This window comes from Equus quagga, chromosome 18 (assembly GCF_021613505.1).
Source record: "Equus quagga isolate Etosha38 chromosome 18, UCLA_HA_Equagga_1.0, whole genome shotgun sequence".
In the NCBI taxonomy this organism is placed as follows: Eukaryota; Metazoa; Chordata; class Mammalia; order Perissodactyla; family Equidae; genus Equus; species Equus quagga.
In genome coordinates, this window is record NC_060284.1 from 20,915,176 (window position 1) to 20,937,899 (window position 22,724).

The window sequence follows — 22,724 nt, forward strand, 5'->3', positions numbered from 1 at the left end:
CTTAAGATAAATATCTCTCTTTTCTGGAATTTTTGCTGGGTATTTTAGCTTGTTTATTTTTCCATATATTCTTTAGGATCAGATTGTCAACTTCAAATAAGAATCCTACCAATAACTTTTTTTTGCGGGGGGAGAAATCATGTTAAATTCATACATTAATTTAGAGAGAATTGACATATTCATGATGTTAAATCTCTTGTCCAAAAACATGTCATGCCTTTCCATTGATTCAAGTCTTCTTTTTACCTCTTTCAGAAGCATTTTCAAGTTTTATATGGATCGTTCACCCTCCTTTTTAGAATAATTTAGATAATTCAACCATTCTTTCCACAGAGACAACAAAGAGAAAAAGTCCTGATAAATGTTCTTCCCATTAGTATTTAAAGAAGGTTAAAAGTCCTTCTTTTAAAAATCACCACAACCATCATTCAAAGATCTTTAATTACAGCTTGTGGTCTTTCGTTCTTCATACAGTTAGCCTCCCTGAATTCCCTATTAAAATATACTTATCTAGGTATAAAATATTTATTAAGCACCCACAATGTGCCAAGAATTTTTCTAGATGCTGAGGATATAGTAGTGAACAAGACAGACAGCCCCCTGGCTTTGTGGAGCTTCTATTCTACTGCAGTGAGACAAGCAAAGAAGTAAACAAGCAAATGAACAAAATACTTTTAGGTAGGAGTAAGTGACGTGAATAAAATAAATCATAATAGCTAACATGTATTGATAGGCCACACATGGTTCTAAACACTTTATACGGATTAATTCATTTGATCCTCAACCCCAGTGAGGTGGGTGTGATTATCCCCACTTTGCAGGTGAGAAAACTGAAGCACAGAAAGGTCACTTGCCCAAGGTTACACAGCCAGTACGTAGCAGAATCAGGATGCAAACCTTTGCAGTCTCCAGCATCTGTCATATTCTATTAGTGGTTCTTGGCATCCCTTGGGAACTTGTTAGAAATGCACATTCTCTGGCCCTACCTTAGACCCACTGAATCAGACCCTGTGTTTTCCTAAGTTCTCCTGGGACACTAACGTTTGAAAACCACTGCTCTACATGAGGGAGCTTGGTGTAGGGGCACCGGGAGAAGAGAGGTTCATCTATATTGCATAGTAAAGGGAGGCCTCACCAAGGGGGCAGCAGGTTTTAGAGGAGACCTGAGTGCTGAAATAGAGCCATCATGCAGAGTCTGGAGAACCCAAGTGCAAAGTCCTGGCTAGCAGGAGTGCAGCCAGGTGAAGGGACGTGGCAGAGGTCTCAGCATCCTATGCTCTGCTGCAGAGCGTGTCTTTATTTAACAAGTTAGACTGCTCTATACTAATAAAGCACTTACGACTAATTCTGTAATGAAGCATCCCGTTAATATCAGCCAAGGGCATCTCATTATTACACAAATGTCTGAATCTACTTTAGAAAACAACTTACAAACCAAGAAAAAAACATTTGAGAGAAAGCCTATGTGTCAAGCACTTTCACATGCTCTTTTTTTTGCCTATTCTGAAGTTCATGGAGAAGTATTACAATGTTTACAGATGACAAAACAGGATTGTGTTTCAAGTAAACAATTTTGTGGTTGAAATAAAATTTTTGATTCAAAAGCCTCATGTATTTGAAGTTACCTATTGTGAAAAGAATACTGGAATAATAAATTTCATTTTATTTACTCTTACTATCTCATTACTACTTCTGAACTTGGTGAGTTAATCAGTAGGAAACCCTAAAGCAATTATTATCCAAGTGTAGTATGAGTAAGGACCACCTGCACATTCCTAGGCCCCACCCCAGACCTACTGACTGTCTTATGTGAAACTAGGGAGAACTGCCTCGAAGCAAGTACCTGCGATGATTCTCCCACTCACTAAAATCCAAGACCCCCAACCTACTCATTAAGTCAAGCACAACATACCATTATGTTACTTACAAGGGACTAGAAAATGAGATACACAAATTCTTTCCAGTCAATTTTCTCCAGTTCAGCTCCAAAATTCTCAATGGTACTCAGTCTACACCTGACCTCATGTCCATATTTTAGGAATATACCCTTTCCTTATTTAGTCTACTTTTTTTGACCCAGATAGAAGACAGCTATAATGTGTGGGATGCTTCAGAGTCAAATCCTACTTGACTTCTCCTTGGCTGTATGACCATGGACACTAAGTTTCTCTTCTGAACCTTAGTTTCTTCATATTTAAAAATAGGGATGCAGCCTATCTCAAGGATATTTAAAAATACTAAAATGAGGAAAATGTAGGTGGAAGTACTTATGCAGTAAGCACTCAATAAATATTGGCTTGGCTATATGTGATTTTTTTGCTGAGGGATGTTAGCATTTTCTTGGTAAGGAGTGGGCCAGTGAGGGCACATGGAGAAGGCAGGAAAAGTCATTTCGGTTACTAATAAGTTATGTATTGCCTGGAACATCAGGTATCTACAATTGAATTGATCTACCTGCAGAGAATTAGGGACCTGGGAATGATCCAATCCTTTCATTTGATGCTCTACTTATCCTTGAGACTAGTAATTTAATAAACATTTTGAAAGCTAATAAAATACATCACTTACTTGATCCAGATACATGCCAGTTTTTACATTCTCTCATGGATATCTCATTATCTAACCTTATCTTAATTCTTCCACTATGGGCCTTGTTGTCAAACGTTATCTGTGAAGAACAGGAACACGGTCACAAACATACCTATGGTTTTTGAAGCCGAGATACTTCTATGCATTAATCAGAAAACAGCTCTTTCAAGGTAACAGGAGACCCAGATTCTCTTCCCTGACCTATTACTAACTCTGTTCAACCTTGGAAAGTTCTCTTCATTTATCTGCGAAATAAGAAAGTTGAACTTCTCCATCTTTAAAATCCTATGTTTCTAGGACAGTAGTCTAGCCTTGGATGACTTCTAGAACAAGAGAACTTCCCCTTTCTTCCCATTCTCAGCACCTCTAGAAGCCCTCCTGACATGAGCAGGAGCCAATTCAACTGTGCTTTTCCCCACATTCCAGCAGGGCCTCAACTGGGGACAGATTTTTAGTGTTACTGCAATTCGTACTAACACAGAGGTTCATTACTTTGGTCTTGAGAGATTTCAGGTGGAGCTTTTTCGATTTTCATTCTGGGCCTAGATTTCTAAGTCACTCTAGAACCATATGTATTACAAAGGATGTGGTCCCAGGGAACCGACAGCCATGTCTTGCTTCAAGGATAACCATTTCCGGACACCTGGCACCAAGCAGGACAAAGCCATGCCCAAACACCTTCCATAGTCCTTCTACTGTTTTCCCCTTCTAGCTCCCTCTACTTTCCTCACACGGGGAACATAAAGGCAAGGCAAGAAAATTAGTCTGTTTTTTTGTTTTTTTCTTTTTTGGTTTTTGGTTTTTTAGTGCCTCCTCTTTCAAGTCCTAAAGAAAAAAAGTTCTTTTAAGTCTGACGTTTATATGAGTTTTACTGAAGCTTCTTCATGTGAGGTAATCAGATAACACTTCACATATAAGATTTCAAATAAATGTAATGAATCGAGTCACTCTGCTTCTCCTCATATTGGATTGTAAATTTCTTTCCTTGACAAGCAACAAAGGGCATTGTCAGTGTCTGCCCATCCCCATGCTGCTGGAGGACCCAGCCCACAGCCTCATGCAAGGAAGATGCTCAGTATTATTTGAATGAGTCAGAAATCCTTGCCAAGGAGAAACCGGGCTTTTCCCACACAAAGAGCCTCGGGCTCTTACAAATAGCAGGTGCTCACTAAATATCTGTTGAGTAAATATACTTTGACTAATGTCAACCACATCTCAGTTTAGGCTTAGAAGAAGCTGAATTCCTTAAACAAAGAAGACAAAATACTGTATGGGATTAACAACAGATTAAATAATAGAGAAAAAAGATAAGTGAATTTGAAGACATAGCAATAGAAACTATCCAAAATGAAACACAGAGAAAAAAGACTGAAAAATACTACAAAAAAGAGAGTGCTGGTGAGCTGTGGGACAATTTCAAGTGCCTAAATACAAATGTAATTGGAATCTCTGAAAAGTAGGGGAAGAGAGAAAAAAAATTTTGAAGAAATAATACTGAGTAAAGGTGAACTATAATGAAAACTATAAACCCACAGAACCAAGATGTTCAATGAACCCCAAACACAAGAAGCATGAAGAAAACTACACCAACGTATATCACAATCATATAGTTAAAATCAAAGATAAAGAGGAAAATTTTAAAGCAGCCAGATGGGGGAAAACATATCCCATACAGATGAACAAAGGTGAAGATGACAGCAGATTTTTCATCAGAAACAACGTAAGCAGGAAGAACAACATCTTTAAAGCATGAGGGGAAAAAATCCCTAGAATTATATAACCAGTAAAAGTATCTTTAAAAAATGAAGGTAAGTGGCTGGCCCCGCGGCCGAGTGATTAAGTTCACATGCTCCACTTCGGCGGCCCAGGGTTTCGCCAGTTCGGATCCTGGGTGCGGACCTGGCACCACTCATCAAGCCACGCTGAGGCAGCGTCCCACATGGCACAACCAGAAGGACCTACAACTAGAATATACAGCTATGTACTGGGGGGCGTTGGGGAGAAGACGAAAAAAAAGAAGATTTGGCAACTGATGTTAGCTCAGGTGACAATCTTTAAAACAAAATGAAGGTAAGATTCTTTTTCAGACATACAAACACTGAAAGAATTCATCACTGGCAGACCTACACTATAAGAAATGTTAAAGGAAGATGTTTAGACACAAGCAAAATGACACCAGTTGGAAACCTGGAGCTACGCAAGGAAATGAAGCATGCTGGAGATGGTAGCTCCATGGGCAAACATATAGACTTTTTTCTTATTATTGAAACTACCTCAAAAGGTAACTGTTTAAAGCAAAAATAATAGCAATGTATTGTGTGGTTTATAACAGATCTGGAAGTAAATTGTATGACAACAATAACATAAAGCCTAAGATGGGAAAAGCGGAAATATATTGTCGATAGGATCTTATTCTCTACATGAAGTGGTATGACACCACTGGAAGGCAGACGGTAATAAGGTAAACATGTACTATGAACCCCGAACTAATACAGCAAAGAGCTATAGCTAATAAGCTAATACATGAGATAAAGTGGAATCCAAAAAACATTCAATTAAACCAAAAGACAGCAGAAAAAGAGAGAAACAATATTAATAATCACATGCAATTTAAATGGTCTAAGCACCGTAATTAAAGGGTAGAGATTGTGAGGTTGGATTAAAAAGCAAGACTCAACTATACGCTGTTTAACAAGAAACTCACCTTAAATATAAGATACAAACAGGTTACTATTAAAAGGATGGAAAAACGATATACAATGATCACACTAATCAAAAGAAAGCTGGAGTGGTTATATTAACATCAGACAAAGTAAATTTTAGAGAAAGAATATTACTGGGGTAAGGAGTGCCATTTCATAATGATAAGAGAGCCAGTTCATCAAGTGAACACAAGAATCCTGGATATTTATACACCTAATAAAGAGCTTCAAAATACATGATACAAGAATTTATCAAACTAGTATGGATAAATGCTAATGTAGTACTTTTACACTATGAATCCAACTGGGCACACCCAGGAAAAGTTTAATAAGCAGCTATTGAATGAATCAAATATTTACCAAATACCAGATATTCAGGCAGATCTTTTATATATGTTATCTTCTATCTCGACAACTTTTCAGGTAGGTGGACATTAATTCTGTTTTATAAATGAGAAAATTTCAGTTCAAACCAATTAAGTAATTTGCCTAAAGTTACATAGCTACTAACTGGTGAGCTGGAATTAAAATCTAGGCTTGTCTGACTCTGAAGTCCCTGCATTTTATATCAGGGGTATACTGCCCTGGTTCATGTTTACTTATGACAATGAAGTTGCACTAATGGTTTTTATTATTAAACTACCCTACAGGATGTAAGTTCTCCCACAGTTCCATGAGATGCACTGCTAAATCCACAAGGCACAGGCGCAGCTTGGGGTGACTCTACAATAATGGTGAAAATGCAACATCTGCATGTGGCTAACAGGCCAGGTGGCTTTCACTACTGTATTGAGTCATTGGAAAGGACCTAGATTTCACAAGTGTTTCATTTATTCATTCAACAAATATTTGAGTCACCTACTATGTTCTTTGAGGGATGAAAAGATTAATGAAAGAGTTCCTGCCTTCAAGGAGCTTTCAGTCTAGCAGAGTTAGTGAAAAACACCTAGAAAATCCTGAAACAAAGGAGAAGGTGCTGAGCCCATAGAAAATACAAAAAGAAAACCTGGGAGTTCAGAGCACAGAACTTATTTCTAACTGAGGAACCACAAAAGAATCCACAAAGGAGGTGTCAGGTGAGCTAAGCCACAAGGATTACAAAACTTCTGAAAAGTACCATTTCTCAGTTCAAGAGTGGGGAGGAGGGAAGAGACAAGACTGTGGATAATAGCTCAATTTTTTCAGAGTCAAGTAATATTGAAAATTCATAACTGCTGGTTAATATTAAGATCAAAATTTGTAACCTATTTCAAAATAGTCTTATAGTTTTAGTGCTTTTTCTGGTTAAATGATATGCATAATTATTACATTATACTATATTCTGAAAGTTTTTTTAACCTCAATCTCTGAAAACTTGATTTCTTACAGCCAATTAGGTGAGTATCGTGACAAAGCTTTTGACATAAACTACTGCTAAAGTAATAGAAAGGTGGATCATATGAAGGTAAGTTGTATCGAATGTTATCCTGCATATGCCCATACAGCATTGGGTTACTGACTCTGATCCTCTGGCCCTCGAACTCACAGGAGAGGCATCGTGTGCTCTCTAGAGAACATTAATGGCTCCATTTGCAACTGGAATCCAGAGAACATAGAAGTGATAGGGTGGGCAGTCTGAAAGGGGAGGAACTACCCGGAGCATTCAGAGGCAGCACAAGGAAGGTGCTGTGAGCAATAACCCAAAGGCTGCAAATGTCCATGGGGAGAAAACCCAATAGCAAGAACCCTTAGGAATGACTTTAAGTAAACAGCCACAGACTGCTAAGAGCTGACCATACAGAAGCTAAAAACCTCTGTTCCTTTTGTATTTGAACACCTAGTCTGTGCCAGGCATGTTCTTGGTACTGGAGACACAGCAGTCAACAAGGCAAGGTCCCTGCATCATAGAACTTACACTGAGGTGCAGAAGACAAATAATTAACGAGTAAACAAGTCACTATAACAAAGCAGAGCTAGCTGTACCTATGTTTCCCCTATGCACATTCACGTGGAAAGATCCTATATATTTGATCACACCTTAATACAAGTAGATGAAACACATAACTAGATAAAACAATTGTTTCTCCAGACCAGAATCAAATTCCGTCTGGCCCACGCTTACCGTCAGGGTAAATTTGTAACAGTCAGGGAGCTCCTGATGACGAATAGTCTGCAGATTAATGGCCTTCAGTTTAAACTGCAGCTTCACCATTACGAGTCTAGAAAACAGACGAGACTTTAGTGCGGTGAAAACACATCCACGCGAGCATAAGTTACACTCCCATCTGCGTGCCTCACCTGTGAAAGTCCAGCGTTAAATTGAGTTTATGTTCTTCTAATGTTCCGAGGTGAAAAGATTCATCTGGCTCTACAAAGAAACATTCTGCCACAGAAAGGACCAAAATATAATATGGCACCTAAAGTAAGTAAAACTGCATCTTGAAAGGATAATAGATTTAAGACTACATATTCAGATTCCAGTATTTTCCTGAATTAAGATTTTATAAGCTAGGCATCCATACTACTTGGTTACAATGATTCGCTTGTTTTTAAGATGTTGTAAAGCAACAAATGTTGTTTTATCAGTGGCTCCAACATTTCTGGAGTGGATAGGGATGGAGAAAGATCTGAACTCTCTCTCGTTTAGTCTTCCATAGAATGCTATCTGCCTTCCCGTCTTTAAACCTAAACTTTGAGCCTCTTCTTTCTTTTTAGTGTTCTAACCATAGGTTTGAAGCACTTGGGGTGCCTAAGACAAAATTTTCTAAGTTTAAAGGATCTATTTTTCTTTAAATATTATGTGTTGATAATTTTTCCTCAATAAGCACTCAAAAAAAAAAAAAAAGGAAGACAGTATCTTAGAAGGTTTGCACTAGTTAGTACTGTAATCCTTTACTATCCCTCTCAAAAAAAGTCCCGGTGGATATTGTTAAAAGTATTTGAATACTTGTTTTTTAACTCAACAACCTAAGCTAATGTTTTAGGTACAAATTGCAAATAAAACTTTACTAATAAGAATAAGCTGGGGGCCGGCCTGGTGGCGCAGCAGTTAAGTGCTCACGTTCCACTTCAGTGGCCCGAGGTTCGCCAGTTCGGATCCCGGGTTCGGACATGACACTGCTTGGCACGCCATGCTGTGGTAGGCATCCCACATATAAAGTAGAGGAAGATGGGCATGGATGTTAGCTCAGGGCCAGTCTTCCTCAGCAAAAAAAGAGGAGGATTGGCAGCAGTTAGCTCAGGGCTAATCTTCCTCAAAAAAAAAAAAAAAAAGCATAAGCTGAGCTATTCTAAGTTCTGGCTCTCATTCCGCCCCCAACTTACCCCTAAAGATACTGAATAGTGAAGTGCTATTAAGGGGAGGGAGTTTTATATACATCAAGAATTTGCAAGCATAATGTTTCATAAGGACAATATCTGTCTATTTAACTGCTTCTCCAGCATGAGACGCAGTCGAATACAATGGCTTAGAGCACAGAAAGGCTGGGTCAAATTTCAGCACTGCCTCTCACTAGCTCCATCACGAGCGGATCACTTCACTTTCTGAGCCATACTTGAGTCTTCTATAAAATGGGCATCATCATAAACTTTGCCTTGTTGGGCTTTTTGGTGTTTGTGTTTTTTCTTTGAAGAACATGAGTTATAGTAAAGTATCTGACACATGATAATTCCTATATAGTTCTTACTATGACCTAATAGCAGAGACTAAATCAATGTTTTTAGAGATGCAATGACTGACTTTACGTATAAATCAAGAGGCTAAAAATAGAAGTTCTAGCTTATAGAAGAATATCACCATTTTCAATTTTTGGATCAATGTCAAAGGTGTCGTTTCCAGGACAGATGTTTCCTTGCTTGTAGAAGTGCTGACAGATTGCCATCGCAGACTGCTCCGTCTCCTTGTTCTCATAAGCATGATTCCCAACTGAGATGTTGCGTAGCTTGAAGTACTTCAACCAAAAAGAGAAACAGAAAATAGGAACACCAGCCAGGGCAGAAGTGAAGCCATGATTTCTCTCCCTCCCTGCCTTTGAGACTGGCAGGTCCCATCTGCCCTCTAGGTGGCGACATTCACGGTGATCTGCAGAGGAAGTTGTGCACCAGGACAGCAGAGGGCAGAGTTTGGGGTTCAAGTCTCATTTCTGTGACCACGGGCAAGTCACAAACTTTCTGAGCTTCTGGTTCCTTATCTGCAAAATTAAAGGCTTAAACCACATAATCTCTGAGGTTCTTTTCTCCTTTAAAGAACTGTGTTCAGGAATGGATTTTTACATTCAGTGTGAATACAAATTTTCTTCCTCTTTGAACTGCTTTCTGCAAGGTCAGAGTTCTGCTTTACTACCATGATATAGTAGGTGGAACATAATTGTTCCAGGCTAACTAGCAAAACTTCTTCTAGGAAATTTTTTTTTAAATCTTTATCTTTGTATGAATGCAGTGTAGTTACTTTTATAGCAATATTCTCCTGTCCCAGTGAATCCTCTAAATAAAACAAAATGTTAATTTTACAAATGAATTTTATGGTACCTTGGAATAACTGTCAACTTGAATTCTTAATGATTTCTATAGATGGAAGACACAAAACTCAGTGTTCCAGAGCTTGCTATGAACAACATTGTTTGGCACAATTGGTGATACAAAGATAGGGATACTGGCATCTGTCTCTTGGAATGAATTTAGTGGGATGGACACATAAATAAACAACTCTCCTAAAAGATGCATGTGAAACATTCTATAATAAATGAAGGAAATCATTTATAATCTGGGCCTATGGGAGGGATTCTGAGCTGGGCCTTGTCGAGGCCACCAATGAGCAGGATGTTACCAGATCTGATTTTTAGTTCTCAGTCCTCATCTAACTCCACTTCTCCATGGTCTTTGCTGCAGGGGACTCCTTTCTCCTTCATGGGATACTTTTTTCACTCAACTTCTGGGACACTGGTTACTTCTCAGTCTCCTTTGCTGAAGCCTCCTCTTGCCAACCTGTACATCTGGGAGTGCCCTTGGATTCAGTCCTAGCCCTCTTATCCACATTCTCTGCTTAAATGGTCTCAACCAGTCCCATGTTTTAAACACCATCTAAATGCTGACCACTTCCCAATTTACACTTCCTGACCTCTCCACTGAATTCCATACACAGATAGCAATCTGCCTACATGACTCCTACGGGGTCTAAGAAGAATCCTAAATGTAAATATGCAAACAGAAAAACCGGCTCCTTCGACAATAATTCCCTTCTCAATAAATGGCTCCATAAGTCGAGAGCTGTTCAGGCCAAAATTTAGGAATGATCCTTTCGTCTCCTTCCCTCACACTCCACTGCCAGTCCATCAGAAAACTCATGCATTACGTTCAAATTATATCCCCAAACTGACTGTTTCTCGTCACCTTCACTGCTATTGCCCTGGTCTACACCACCAGCATCTCACACCTGAAGAAATTAAGCCTCTTAAATGGTCTTCCTGCTTCCAATCCACCTCTCACCACAGTCTAGACTCCAAACAGAAGTAACTCGAGGGCTGTTACAAGGAGTAAGTGAATTGGTGCAGGGAAAGCCCTTAGAACAGGGACACATAAAACACGAACCTGTTCAAGACTCTGTTCTTGCTGTCCTCCTCTCTGGAAGGCTCTTCCTTGAGACAGCCACACGCTGCCTCCCACATTTTTGTCTGCTCTCTCCTCACACTATTCCTGACCACCTCGACTCATTCACTCTGCCTGGCTTTTTTTCACAGTACTTATAACCAACTGACAGATGATATCCTTGTATACTGCATTACTGCCTGTCTCTTCCTCTTGGAATATGATCCTTGACTTGGTCTATCGATTCAGGGCAGTATCCCTGCACAAAAACAACGTGTGAGGGCCAGCCCCGGTGGCCAAGTGGTTAAGTTCAGCACACTCCGCTTCGGTGGCATAGGTTCATTCCCAGGTGCAGGGTTACAACACTTGTCTGTCAGTGGCCCTGCTGCAGAGGCAGCTCACATAAAAAAGAGGGAGATTGGCAACAGATGTTAGCTCAGGGTGAGTCTTCCTCAGCAAAAAGCAAAAAATAAAAAAAAAAATCTGATACATAACAGATGCTAAATATTTGAGTGAATAAATGATGTTAGCTTTTGCGAATGTACATTACAGTCACTCCCCTACTGAAGGCCCTCTCATGGTTTCCTGTCTCTCCAAGACTAAACCTTAAAGCTCTTTTCCAGGGCCTATAAAGCCTGGAGAGGCCTAGCCTACCCACACGTGCCTCCTTTGCATTTCCTTAAACATACTAAATGTTTTCAGGCCTCCAGAGGCTTTGCAGTTGCTACCCTTCAGCCTAGAATACTCTTCCCCAGGCTTCAGTCCTCAGAGAGCCCTTTTCTGACCACCCTGAGGTCACTGGGTATTAAGCTACATTATTTTACTTCATTGCAATTATCACTATCTGAAATCAAATGATTTCAGTTAAACTTGTTTAAAATCCATCTCCTCAAATAGAATGTAGGCTCCACAGGGCAAGGAATTCCTCAAGTCCTCTGCTCTAACACCTGCACTTAGAACATAGGAGGCACCGAGGAGGTGCTCAAATATTTGTCAAACTAATGGTGAGGTAAGAAATTAGTATATGGCTCTGCATTCACTAGAGATAATCTATGCACAGTGAGATGGGGAAAGGCTAGGACAGAATATGTGATTACGGCCACAAGCTTTCTGTTAGCACTGGGATTGAGAAAGTGAGCCAGAAATCTATGGGAATGGAAGTAAGCGGCATAAGCTAAATAGCGTAATGGCTGACACGTAGGGGGGAAATAGTATAACGCGGGAGATGTTCATTTTGAGATTTTTGCTTTCTATTCAAGGAAAGAAGTGTATTAAGTCTCTCTAAAACTACTCTGAGCCAAATTGGTAGTTTTATACTGGGGGGCAGGAAGGGGGATAGATAGTCCATTACGTGGAAAAGAAGGTAAAAGATATCAAGTGTGGTAAGTACAAGTAGACCAGCCCAGTGTGCCTGGAATGTGGGGTGTATAACGGGAGGTAAAGCTGGAAAGGCCAACAGGGGTCAAGAAGGAGAGTCACACCTGTATGGGGCCCTGGAACCTTTCTGAGTGCCCACTATCTCCACAAGAACTACCTAAAGATCTGAACCTCTTGACCACAGAAACTTGAGTGTCTTAAACCTTGTAAGAGCTTGACACACAAAAGATCTGGGGCACAGGGCTGGGGTACCTGTGACCATTATAAGCTATGCCATGGCCAGACTCCCTTGCTGTCCTAAGAAGGCTCTTTGTGGAGGTCGGAGCACCTGCAAGAGCTGGGTGGGCTGGGGCACGTGGCAGAGCCGTGTCCAGCTAAAGGGCAGCACTGAAGCCTGAGCCAGAGGACCTTGGGACATGAATGTGGTGTGGGTCCATGGCAAGAAGGCAGGTGACCCGTGGGACTGACCAATCGGGCACCTAAGTGGCTGTGGCCTCTGTGAGTCTTTAATCAGCCTGGGCAACTGTCCCCTTTTGCCTCTGCAGCCCTGCCTTGAGAGAAGGAGTTTTTCACACAGATTCATGGGTCCAGGTCATCTTATGGGGGACAATAAAAATACACATTAACGGTCCTTACCTGAGTGGTGTGGCACCCAGAGTAAAGCAGATTCAAACCCATTGCTCCTTGACTACAGATTGCTTGTTTGTAGTCCTTCTGTGACCACTTGATCCTAACACATAAAATGAGCCTTTTAGGCTCATTCATTCATTCACAAACATCTGAGTGCCTGTATGTACCTCTGCCTTCATGGAATAAACGTACCAAAAGCTGTGTCTCTGAACACTGTTTGCACACACACACACACACACACATATATATATACTGAGGAGTATTATGCAATCATGTCTGTGATTTTAGGTGAATTCTTTAGAAAGCAGCCAAAGAGTAGTAGGGCAGATGGCTGAGGAAGAAAGGAAGCCATCCAGAAGTAGGAATTTAAAGACTACACATGAGCTTCAAGAGTAAATGATTCCAAGACCCTGAGGTCTTTAAATCTAACTGACCAGAAAGATAAACAGGTCTGGGAGCAGATGGGGAGAGAACGTGGACCTGCTTTGGACGGGCTTGTTCTGAGGCGCCGGACAGCTGGCTGGCACACAGCAGTGTGAGCAGCTGTTTCAGAGTCACTTCGCCTTGGTGACGGCTGAGGCTGTGCAGTGGAGGAAATGCTGCAACAAGAGGACAAACCTTTGAGGACTGCCCAAATTTAAGGGGCTGGCAAAAGAAAGGAACCCAGTAAAGATGTCCCGAAAATGATTGAGGAAAGCCAGGACATAGGGTGAAAATAAAATAACTAGGTCTTTGACATTCAAATATATAATCATATATAATAAAGAGAAAGTGGTGCTGTTATAACCAGTGTTGGCTCAGGATGAGCCATAGAGATTATCCAGTTAGACCACAGCTTGGGGCCAAACCCTTCAGGATAACTAATTAGTCATGGAAATACATCAAAGGGCTGAGAAGGCACTGTCTTATCTGTGAGTTCCCCTAGGTGACTATCACTTCAACTATCAAGGGATTTCCTTACAGCAAAAAAAATCCTTCTTTAATATCAGTCTGTTTTGTCCCTTTTCATTTCTCTGGAATCGTGTCGAATAACTGACCTCATTAACCACAGAAACTGAAGATATTCATGAAAATCGTGATCAAGATACTTTTTACCTTCAGCTAAAAATGCCTGAAAAAATGTCCAAAAAACCTAACTACCAATTTGGTTCAGAGTAGCTTTAGAGACACTTAATATGCTTAAAACAAAAATCTCAAAATTGACTGTCTCCAGCATTATACTATTTTTTCCCTTTACAAATTGTAGGGCATAATTCTCTTTAACAATGTATGCAGCTTACTTCTATTACTATAGATTTCTGGCCAATTTTCACAATCTGAATGCTAACAGAAAGCTTTGGTATTTATCCTAGCAGTTTACTATCTCACTGTGCATAGATTGTCTCTAGATAATGAAGCCACAATTGTGCTATAATAATTTTTTGAAGAAGAGTTGTCATAATTTTGAAATGTGGTCTGCAAGCTAACCCAGGTTGGAAATATTGACTTTGAAAACACTTTCAATGATACCTACAAAACAAGAGATTTAGGATCTCAGGAAAGTACTGTTTATAGCAAAAACGAACTGATTAGAAACTCAGAATAGGAATTTGACTCATCTGTATGAAAAAGGAGCTTACTCTTTTTTTGGCAGTTAATCAATGTTACAATAAAATCATTGTCATGCATGACACAAAGGCCTTACTATTTTTTAAATGAACTTTCAGGTCTTGGTTACTATATATACTCTGCAAACTTAATATTCTCATTATTTGTTAAGGGCCCCCGAAAGTATAAACTCTGAAGACCTAATGACTACTTACAACCAGGGTCATGGGTAATAATTTTAAATCTTGAGGCTTCCATGCCAAGCCCTAGCTTTGATTCTTCTCATTAAGTCTTTAAAGTTTCTGTCTCTCTGTTACTAAACAAAAGCTTTTCTCAATTTCTAGTTTTGTAAAAGTTTGTTGGCAATATTTTTAAAAAACAATTTTAAAATGGTTTTATACACGTTATTACAGAAATGTCCACCCTTTTACACATGAATGTCGGTTTCTGTTATATACATTGCCAACAATTTTCCAGTTTGTTCTTTCTCCCGAGTAAGGAATGAACGTGCTTGATTTACCTGGTTCACCGCGAAGGTGATCTGGTCGTATACGTCACTTTGTGTGTACACTGCATATGTGTCATCCATGCCGTCCACATAACCTTTCAGGAAGAGGTGTTTGAATGCAATAGTGTTCTCTTCCTTGAAAGTTACCACCATCTGGTTACTTAGCCCAAATGTGACCAGCTTAAAAGAAAAAGTAAGAAGGTGAAAAAGCAATGAAATACAGGTCTCCATATAATGATCAATTTATCTATCCAAAGTCTAATTGATCCCAAATACATTCAACAGAAATTAAACTTTTGGTAGCTGTGAATTAATTTCTTCTTAACGATAAGATGTGTTTCCAGTTTGAAAATGAGAGAAAGTGGCTTTGCACGTTTTCAACATTTATTTTCACGTATGATGTCACTTATGACATTGCCTCCACCATTAAAAGCTCTAGGAGTTCACAAAAGCAAAGTCACTTTGGCTAGAGAAATGGGAAGGTTTCCTTAAGGAAATAGTATGATAGAAAGCCTGAAGTATGTGCATCGCTTGGGCAGGGGGCATCTGACGAGCACGGGGGAACGGTGGAGTAGAACTTGGCACTTTGAGGGGCCACGAGGACACCAGCATAACAATCAGAGGAACAGCAGGAAAAAAACGCGAGCAGAAAAAGTGGGGGCAGATGGTACAGGGGCTTGAACAGCATGTGGAAGAGTGTAAAATGAATTCCATGAGACATCCAGAAGGGCACGAAACAGGTACACAACACAATGTAAGAAATACCGTTAGTCTAAGCTCTTCAAACACTATTCCTAGGTCTAATTACCAAAACTGTGACAATAAGACGACAAGTAAAAATATCCTTTCCACTCATCCCTAAATTAAAGAATATTTATAATATATCCTTAATATTCAGGCAAGATTGACCCCAGAGTTTAACGTGAAACTCAGTGGTTCACACACACAAAAGTTGTCTAACTGCACTGCTGACCTATTAACATAAGATCGTTCAATCATACCCCAAACGTTACTGTACTCTGAGTCTCTCTTTCACCTTCTCTTCCCTCCCAAGATGCCTCAATCTCTCTCACTCTTGCTTTTGGTCTCGCTCTCTCATACACAGACACACACACATATGCTGTGAATTTAGAACATACACTCTGATTTAGACCCCAGAGTGAGGCAGGGTGAATTTCATATGGAAAAAGGGAACAACACTGAGCACCTATGTGCCCTACGTTATTCCAGGAATTTTCCTCATACTAATTCCACAGTATAGTTCCTAATATACCCATTTTACAGATGAGTACATAAAGGCTCAGAGAAGTTAAATAATTTTTTAAAGTCACATCACTAGCAAGTGTATAGTAAGAATTTGAACCCAAGTCTAACAGACTCAATCAAGCTCTATCCACCCTACCATGCTAATAATCCAGGCTCAGATCAGGAAAAAAGAGGGAGGAGACAAATTTTTTCCCATCACCTCCCCTTGTGATGTATGCTTTGCACCCTACCCACGTAATCAGTCTCTACCTAACTCAATTCCCATTTCCTAAGAGCCTCTTAAAGCTAAGTAGCCTATTTAAATCTCAATAAGATGACAGCTTGATATTTCATGGATTTTACATCTATTGAAGCTGATGACCACAAAGTCTTGGCCAATTCATTCAAATACAGGAGTACCTCCCACAGGCCAGCCCTGAGCTAAGTAGTGAGAATACAATGAGAAGACTACAGGCTCTGCCCTCAAAGCCTAGTGGCAGACAGGAGAACCAATGGCAGAGAAAGAGCTGTGATAATTCAGATCCTGAGCCAGGTAGTGGGAAAAGGGAAACTTTTAGTACGGCGCCTAATGTCACAGACATCCTTCTTTTGCTGCTGCAAGCACAAAATCTCCAACTTAACAGAAAGACTACCTTTTTTTTTCCTTGAAAAGAGGAAATCTGTCACCAAATCACCCTCATTTGCTCAATTACAAAGTTGTCTTTATGTATTTTTGCTTGATTTCTCAGATATAAATTAAGGAAACATCACAATTAAGAAATCCTCAGTTCCTTTTGAATCTTAATTAAGTGCCTTTTACTCACTTATTCCTAACAGGCTTAAACATCTTAAACCATTGGTCAATTTTCCTCTTGATCACCCTAGGAAATCAGGAAGATTAGATGAGCTCCCTAAAAGATTAAGGAGTAATTAAGAACATAAGTTTTAGACGGAATAAATCTGCGTTTGAAGCTCACTTCCACTCTTCTTTTCCTGCCTATGACAGGTTATTTTACTCCACTAAGCTTCAGTGTTCTCATCCGTGAAATGGGGGTACCACTACCCACCTCTGATTTGTTTTAAGAATTGAACTTGATGATGCCTGTAACATGTTTAGCCCAAAACACAGCAAACACTCAAGAGGTACCTATCATTCTAAGTAGAAAATATCCACATTCAACTGATATAGGCTTTTCTCCCTACTCATCAGAAACAGTACAGATAAATTTTTCACTATCGTGACACACTGTATTATCATCTGAAAGTTAAGAATTTCAATTCCAACTTGCCAAATATTATACAGAGAATTGAACATCCGTTTTCGTGGTGATAGAGAGAGAGCATTGGCCTCTAAGGTCTTGATTCCACCAGTGACTAGCCATGCGGCTTTTTAAAAACTCTATAAACATCAGTTTCTTCTTCTGTAAAATGAAGGACGCTAGTGTTTATCCAATAGGAGTGTTGATGGAATTAAATGAAGTACTGTCCTGGAACAACAGAGTAATCACTCGAATATTGGTTTCCTTAAGACAACATCTAGCATCAGAGAGAGGCAGGAATTCTGCCAACTTCACGTGAGTATAGAGATTGTCTTAGCTTCTAACACTCTTTCTCAATAACATTTTGTTCTCAATAATCAGTTAAGATTAGTAATTTCAGGGCTGGCCCCGTGGCTGAGTGGTTAAGTTCGCACGCTCCGCTGTAGACGGCCCAGTGTTTTGTTGGTTCGAATCCTGGGCGCGGACATGGCACTGCTCATCAAACCACACTGAGGCAGTGTCCCATATGCCACAACTAGAAGGACCCACAATGAAGAATATACAACTACGTACTGGGGGGCTTTGGGGAGAAAAAGGAAAAAACAAAATTTTTAAAAAAAAAAAAGATTAGTAATTTCAGAGTTTTTAAAAAAAAATTCTCCTTGAATAATCAAACATGCATTTTTCCACCAAGTTAAGAAGAGAAAGTATTGATAAAAAATAAACTGATCACATCTATTTTTCCTATTAAAATCTGCTTGCATTTTTGCCCTTTTGCTTTTAACAAGAGATAGTTACTCTCACCAGCAGGAAATCCTATCTTCACAAGAGTAAAGCATAACTAGTGTATATAAAGGTCACAAAATATAGTCTCCCCAAACAATGTTAAGAGAAGTCAAGGAAAGGAAATTCAAAAAGCCCTAAAATGAAGCCTCACATTTCACTACCTAATGCCACTCCTTTTTAGTTAACCTACCTTCTCCTGCTGCAGGTCTGCCATGATTACAGGGCTGTGAGAATCAGGACTTGCTTAACAGAAACCCCTGAAGTTTCCAATGAGGGAGAAATTCCCAGGAAACTAACTAGGAAGAAAAAGAATCCTCTGGTTGGGTAACAGCTTGTTTCCATTTCTGATTTAGAAACCTTCAGCTAAACCTCTCTATTGGAAGCCAAATAATAAAATGTTCTTTTCCTGAAAACTAATTACATGATGTGACTAAAATTATAACTTAATGAAAGATGAGAAGGAAAAAAGTAAGAAGAAATCTCCAAAGTCTTCTTTCACAAATATTGAAAAGAGAAGGGTTTAAGATTGTATGTTTCCTTATTCATTGTTCTCTATTATGCATACAGTTAAAAGTCATAAATAAACCACTGTCCATAGTCCTCTTTGTTAATAAAAGAGGACTTCACTAAACTCACCATCTGAGATGCTTACCTGAATAGTCACCATTACAATTTTTAGAATTTGTATGCTAAGTTTCCACGGTTTTCTACCTCGAGCCCAGAACTTTTCACAAGGATTCATGAAAAAAAACTTGAGTTTACGCCGCATCTGGTCTTCTAACAGAAGCTTCTCAGAGGGAGTCGTATGCTGGTTACAAGTGCAGGCATTCTCATCTTCACAGGAGCTGCAGCTACTTATAACAACGTCAAGATTTGACATCTCTAGGGGAAAAAAAATGTTTCCATTCTGTAAGTAAAGGCACAAATCCACATTCTTAGTTATAGCAGGATAGTTGAAGAAGCTGAAACAAAAGGTCTGGTTTCAAATAAGCACCATTGTTCTAAACCGCACTTTAGACATCCACAGATCAATTAGAATGTAACACATCACTTTTCTTTTTGTTTCAGTTACTAAGTCACCCAGTTGAGAGTTACCAAATTCAAGGGCTGCTTCTATCAGTAAAAGATTATATGTGCATAAAGAGTATGTATATGCTTTCTGCCTCATTCAGTAATAGATACAGTTAGAGCATGGTGACGTGAAAGGCCAGGGAAGGGTTTCAGAGGGTAGGGGGACCCGGAAATTATGTGCAAAATTTTGTGTATATGTGGATATGGCCATTTTTCCTGGGGAGATACTTAAAGTTTCATCAGAATATCGAAAAAAGTTTAAAAGCACTAAGTCAAAGGTAGCAGATGTGGTGTAGAGAAACAAGATATGATTCTACTGAGCATTAAGTAAGAATGCAAATAAAGCCCTTGCCTAGGGTCTAACACCGAGCAAGCAGCCTCAGTTTCCGTACAGCCCAGCAGACAGATAGCTTCCTAAACAGCCAACAAGGTTCTTAAGGGGCGGTGTGAGCCTCAGGCGACTCGACTGTTCTACAAAGGGAAACGCAGCAGCTCAATTTAAGTCCAAATCCCAATCAGCCATGCCACTTGCATTTGCTTTTCACTGAAGGCCTTATATTTATGTAGCACATTTTACTTTTCAAAGTACTTCATACCTATTATTTGTTTTGTCCCTTTGAAAAGGATGGGGCTGATTTTATTGTCTTCATAGTCAGCTTTTCCAAAATGGCACAGAAGTCACTCCAGAAGCTGGGACCTATCTTGGATTTTCCCTCAGATTAGCATTAGTATTATGGAAACCTGTTCAACATAAAATACCCCAGACCACTGGGACCAATACAGTTCTTCCATCGAGACTAGAAAGGCTGGCTCTGTTTGAAATTTTTACAGTAACTTCCAATTGCAGATCAATGGGGGGAAATTGAAACCATATTAATACAATATCTAACAAGTCACTGTTTAGGTACCACGCTGCTTTCCAAGAATAGTACCTCACATTGGGCTCTGACTCAAACATTCTTAGCAAACCCATCATCTCCAAACAATAGACATTGGCTATAAAAGCTAGCCATGGGAAAAGTTTTTAAATGCTTGATTAATGAAAAGATTATTAAGGATGTTGCTGAGTCAATAAAGCATAAAAGATATTTACAATAGCATATGTAATACCTTGAATTAATGAAATGAAACAATTATGAAATAATGAAATGAAATAAATACGACAGAACTTATTAAAGCGTGGCTCAAGGCTGGCCTGGTGGCGCAGCAGTTCAGTTCACACGTTCTGCTTCGGAGGCCCGGATGCGGACAGGGTACCCCTTGGCAAGCCATGCTGTGGCAGACATCCCACATATAAAGTAGAAGAAGATGGGCACAGATGTTAGCTCAGGGCCAGTCTTCCTCAGCAAAAAGAGGAGGATTGGCCGTGGATGTTAGCACAGGGCTAATCTTCCTCAAAAAAAAATTAAAATTAAAAAACCCCACAAATATTAAAAAAATAAAATAAAGTGTGGCTCATGTATGTGTTAAAATGCCTGTCAAAGCATGAGTACAATAACTCTTAGGTAAAGACATAAGGGAGAGAAAAAAGTTCTCAATCTCTTAGACTTTTCACTCAAGAACGCTTTATTTCCTTCTTCAAAAAGGTATGCTATTTTAACCAGCATTTAAAGAGACTTTATCTATGGGATTTAAATTAAAAATGATTTTTGTTCACTGAAATTCGCATATGAACACCAAGATAATAATGAAGCAGTTACTTATCAAGCACGTTGATGAATTACAAGTTTGAGGTCACATGAAGCCCTTTCTATTTTGGTCAAGGGAAAATTAAACTTTAAACAAAGCAGCCACACACCGTGTAACAGTAACCCACGGGAACAAAGAGAAAACGAGCCAACCACAATTAATTTATTCAACGCATCGCGCCAAGTTGTCCCGGAACCAAGACATTTCATTCACAAGGAATGGCCGCTCAACTCGCTGCAAACGTTAGCTTTACCGCGTCACAGAAGCCCTTCCGAGGTGGCGCTTTAAAAACTGCCACCTGTCCAGACCCCCAGCCGCGAAAGGAGTGCTCCCCAGCTCCACGCCCCCACCCCCACCCAGCGGAGCGCCGCGCAGGGTGCAGGGTGCAGGGCCGGGGGAGAGTCTCTCCGAGGTATTAGGCGTGCTCTTAGAATCTACAAACTAACACACAGACGTTATTTATTCCTGACGAAGAGAGGCTTGATTGGATTGAGGCGCAGAAAATTAGAGAAAACCGGGGAATGTGTGTAAATAGTAAAAGCCTCACAGTCGACAAAAGTAACGCAACTCAGTTTCTTCAGAAGCGCTTTCTCATCAAACACAAAACTTCAGTCTCTTTTTCTTTCTTTTCCTTTTGTTTAAAACAAAACGAGCCTTCAGACTGACTTTGCGCTCTCAGGATCGGGCGCGGGGAGCCGCGGGGAACGCTGCGCGGTCACCCGGAGCGCGGCCCGCAGCAGCGCGCCCTCCTCCCCGCCGTGCGCCCCAGCTCCTTAGACGACCCGGGCGGGCGGGGGCTGCTGTCGCCCAGCGCAGGGACCCTGGCTCTGGCTCCCATTTCCATCCGCCCCCCACGCGCCTAATACAGGCACACTCCGAGTCCAGAGAGGCTGGCTGTGCAACTTCCAGACCATCTCGAGCCCCGGCCACACCCAAACGACCGCCCCGTCCCCAGGCCTCCCAAGGCGAGACTCTGGTCCGCCGGCGACTTTCTGCTCTCGGATCCCTGCCTCCCGGCCGCCACAGTTCGGGTCCAGGCTAACCGGGGCGCGGGCACGCCGACCTGGGGGGCACGCCAGGGGCCACCACTGACCTTGCCCGGGCGGCCGCGCGGGCGCTGTGCGGAACTGCTGCAGCTCATGCCCTGCGCCCACCTGTGTCCCTTCCATGGTGCCTTCGGCCTGGGGCCGGACCCTACCGCTCTGTCACCGACGGCTCGTGACATCTCGGTCCCTCCCTGGGTTCCCACGACACCTGATGCCTGCGGGCAGTGCGGGGCTTGACTCACCTGCGGCCCGAGGCGCGCGGAGGGAGCGCCCAGCAGGGACAACTGGACAAGCCGGGGGAGCAGCGTCAGCGGGCCGGCGGGGGGCGTCAGGTCTTCGCAGCTGCAGGGGGCCGCGGCATGTCAGCGCGCCGCTCTAGAAGCCTCTGAGGCTCGGCTCAGTCCAGAGTCCAACGTGATCCCGCGGCCGCGAGTCGCCGCCCGTGGCATCCTCCCTCCTGCGGCCGCTTTAACTCGTGACCCCTCTCTCCATTGCTCTGCTCCCTTCCACGCCCCTTCTGGGGCCTTCTATCAGGATAAGTAGGGTGAAGGAGGCCATCTGCAAGAGCCCAACACTGTCGCGTTCTCTGGGCACCCCAGCCCTTTCCAGTCCTCCCTGTCGCCATAAACAACCCGCACAACCTCACTCGCGTTTTCTCCGGTTGCTCGGGTGC

The 22,724-nt window shown here is 41.1% G+C and overlaps 1 protein-coding gene across 1 annotated transcript in view; it reads right to left on the reverse strand.

Moving 5' to 3' along the window:
* The window catches only part of MCOLN3 (mucolipin TRP cation channel 3), a 31,621-nt gene extending 9,210 nt beyond the window's left edge, over nucleotides 1-22,411 (reverse strand). Inside the window, exons 1-7 of the mRNA XM_046645154.1 lie at nucleotides 22,294-22,411; nucleotides 18,898-19,127; nucleotides 14,968-15,135; nucleotides 9,067-9,220; nucleotides 7,569-7,653; nucleotides 7,393-7,489; nucleotides 2,569-2,668 (exon numbers count right to left, since the gene is read on the reverse strand). Coding sequence (XP_046501110.1) covers nucleotides 2,569-2,668; nucleotides 7,393-7,489; nucleotides 7,569-7,653; nucleotides 9,067-9,220; nucleotides 14,968-15,135; nucleotides 18,898-19,125 — 832 coding nt within the window. The 5' untranslated portion in view covers nucleotides 19,126-19,127; nucleotides 22,294-22,411. The remainder of the gene's footprint in view (nucleotides 1-2,568; nucleotides 2,669-7,392; nucleotides 7,490-7,568; nucleotides 7,654-9,066; nucleotides 9,221-14,967; nucleotides 15,136-18,897; nucleotides 19,128-22,293) is intronic.
* Nucleotides 22,412-22,724: the final 313 nt, after the last annotated feature.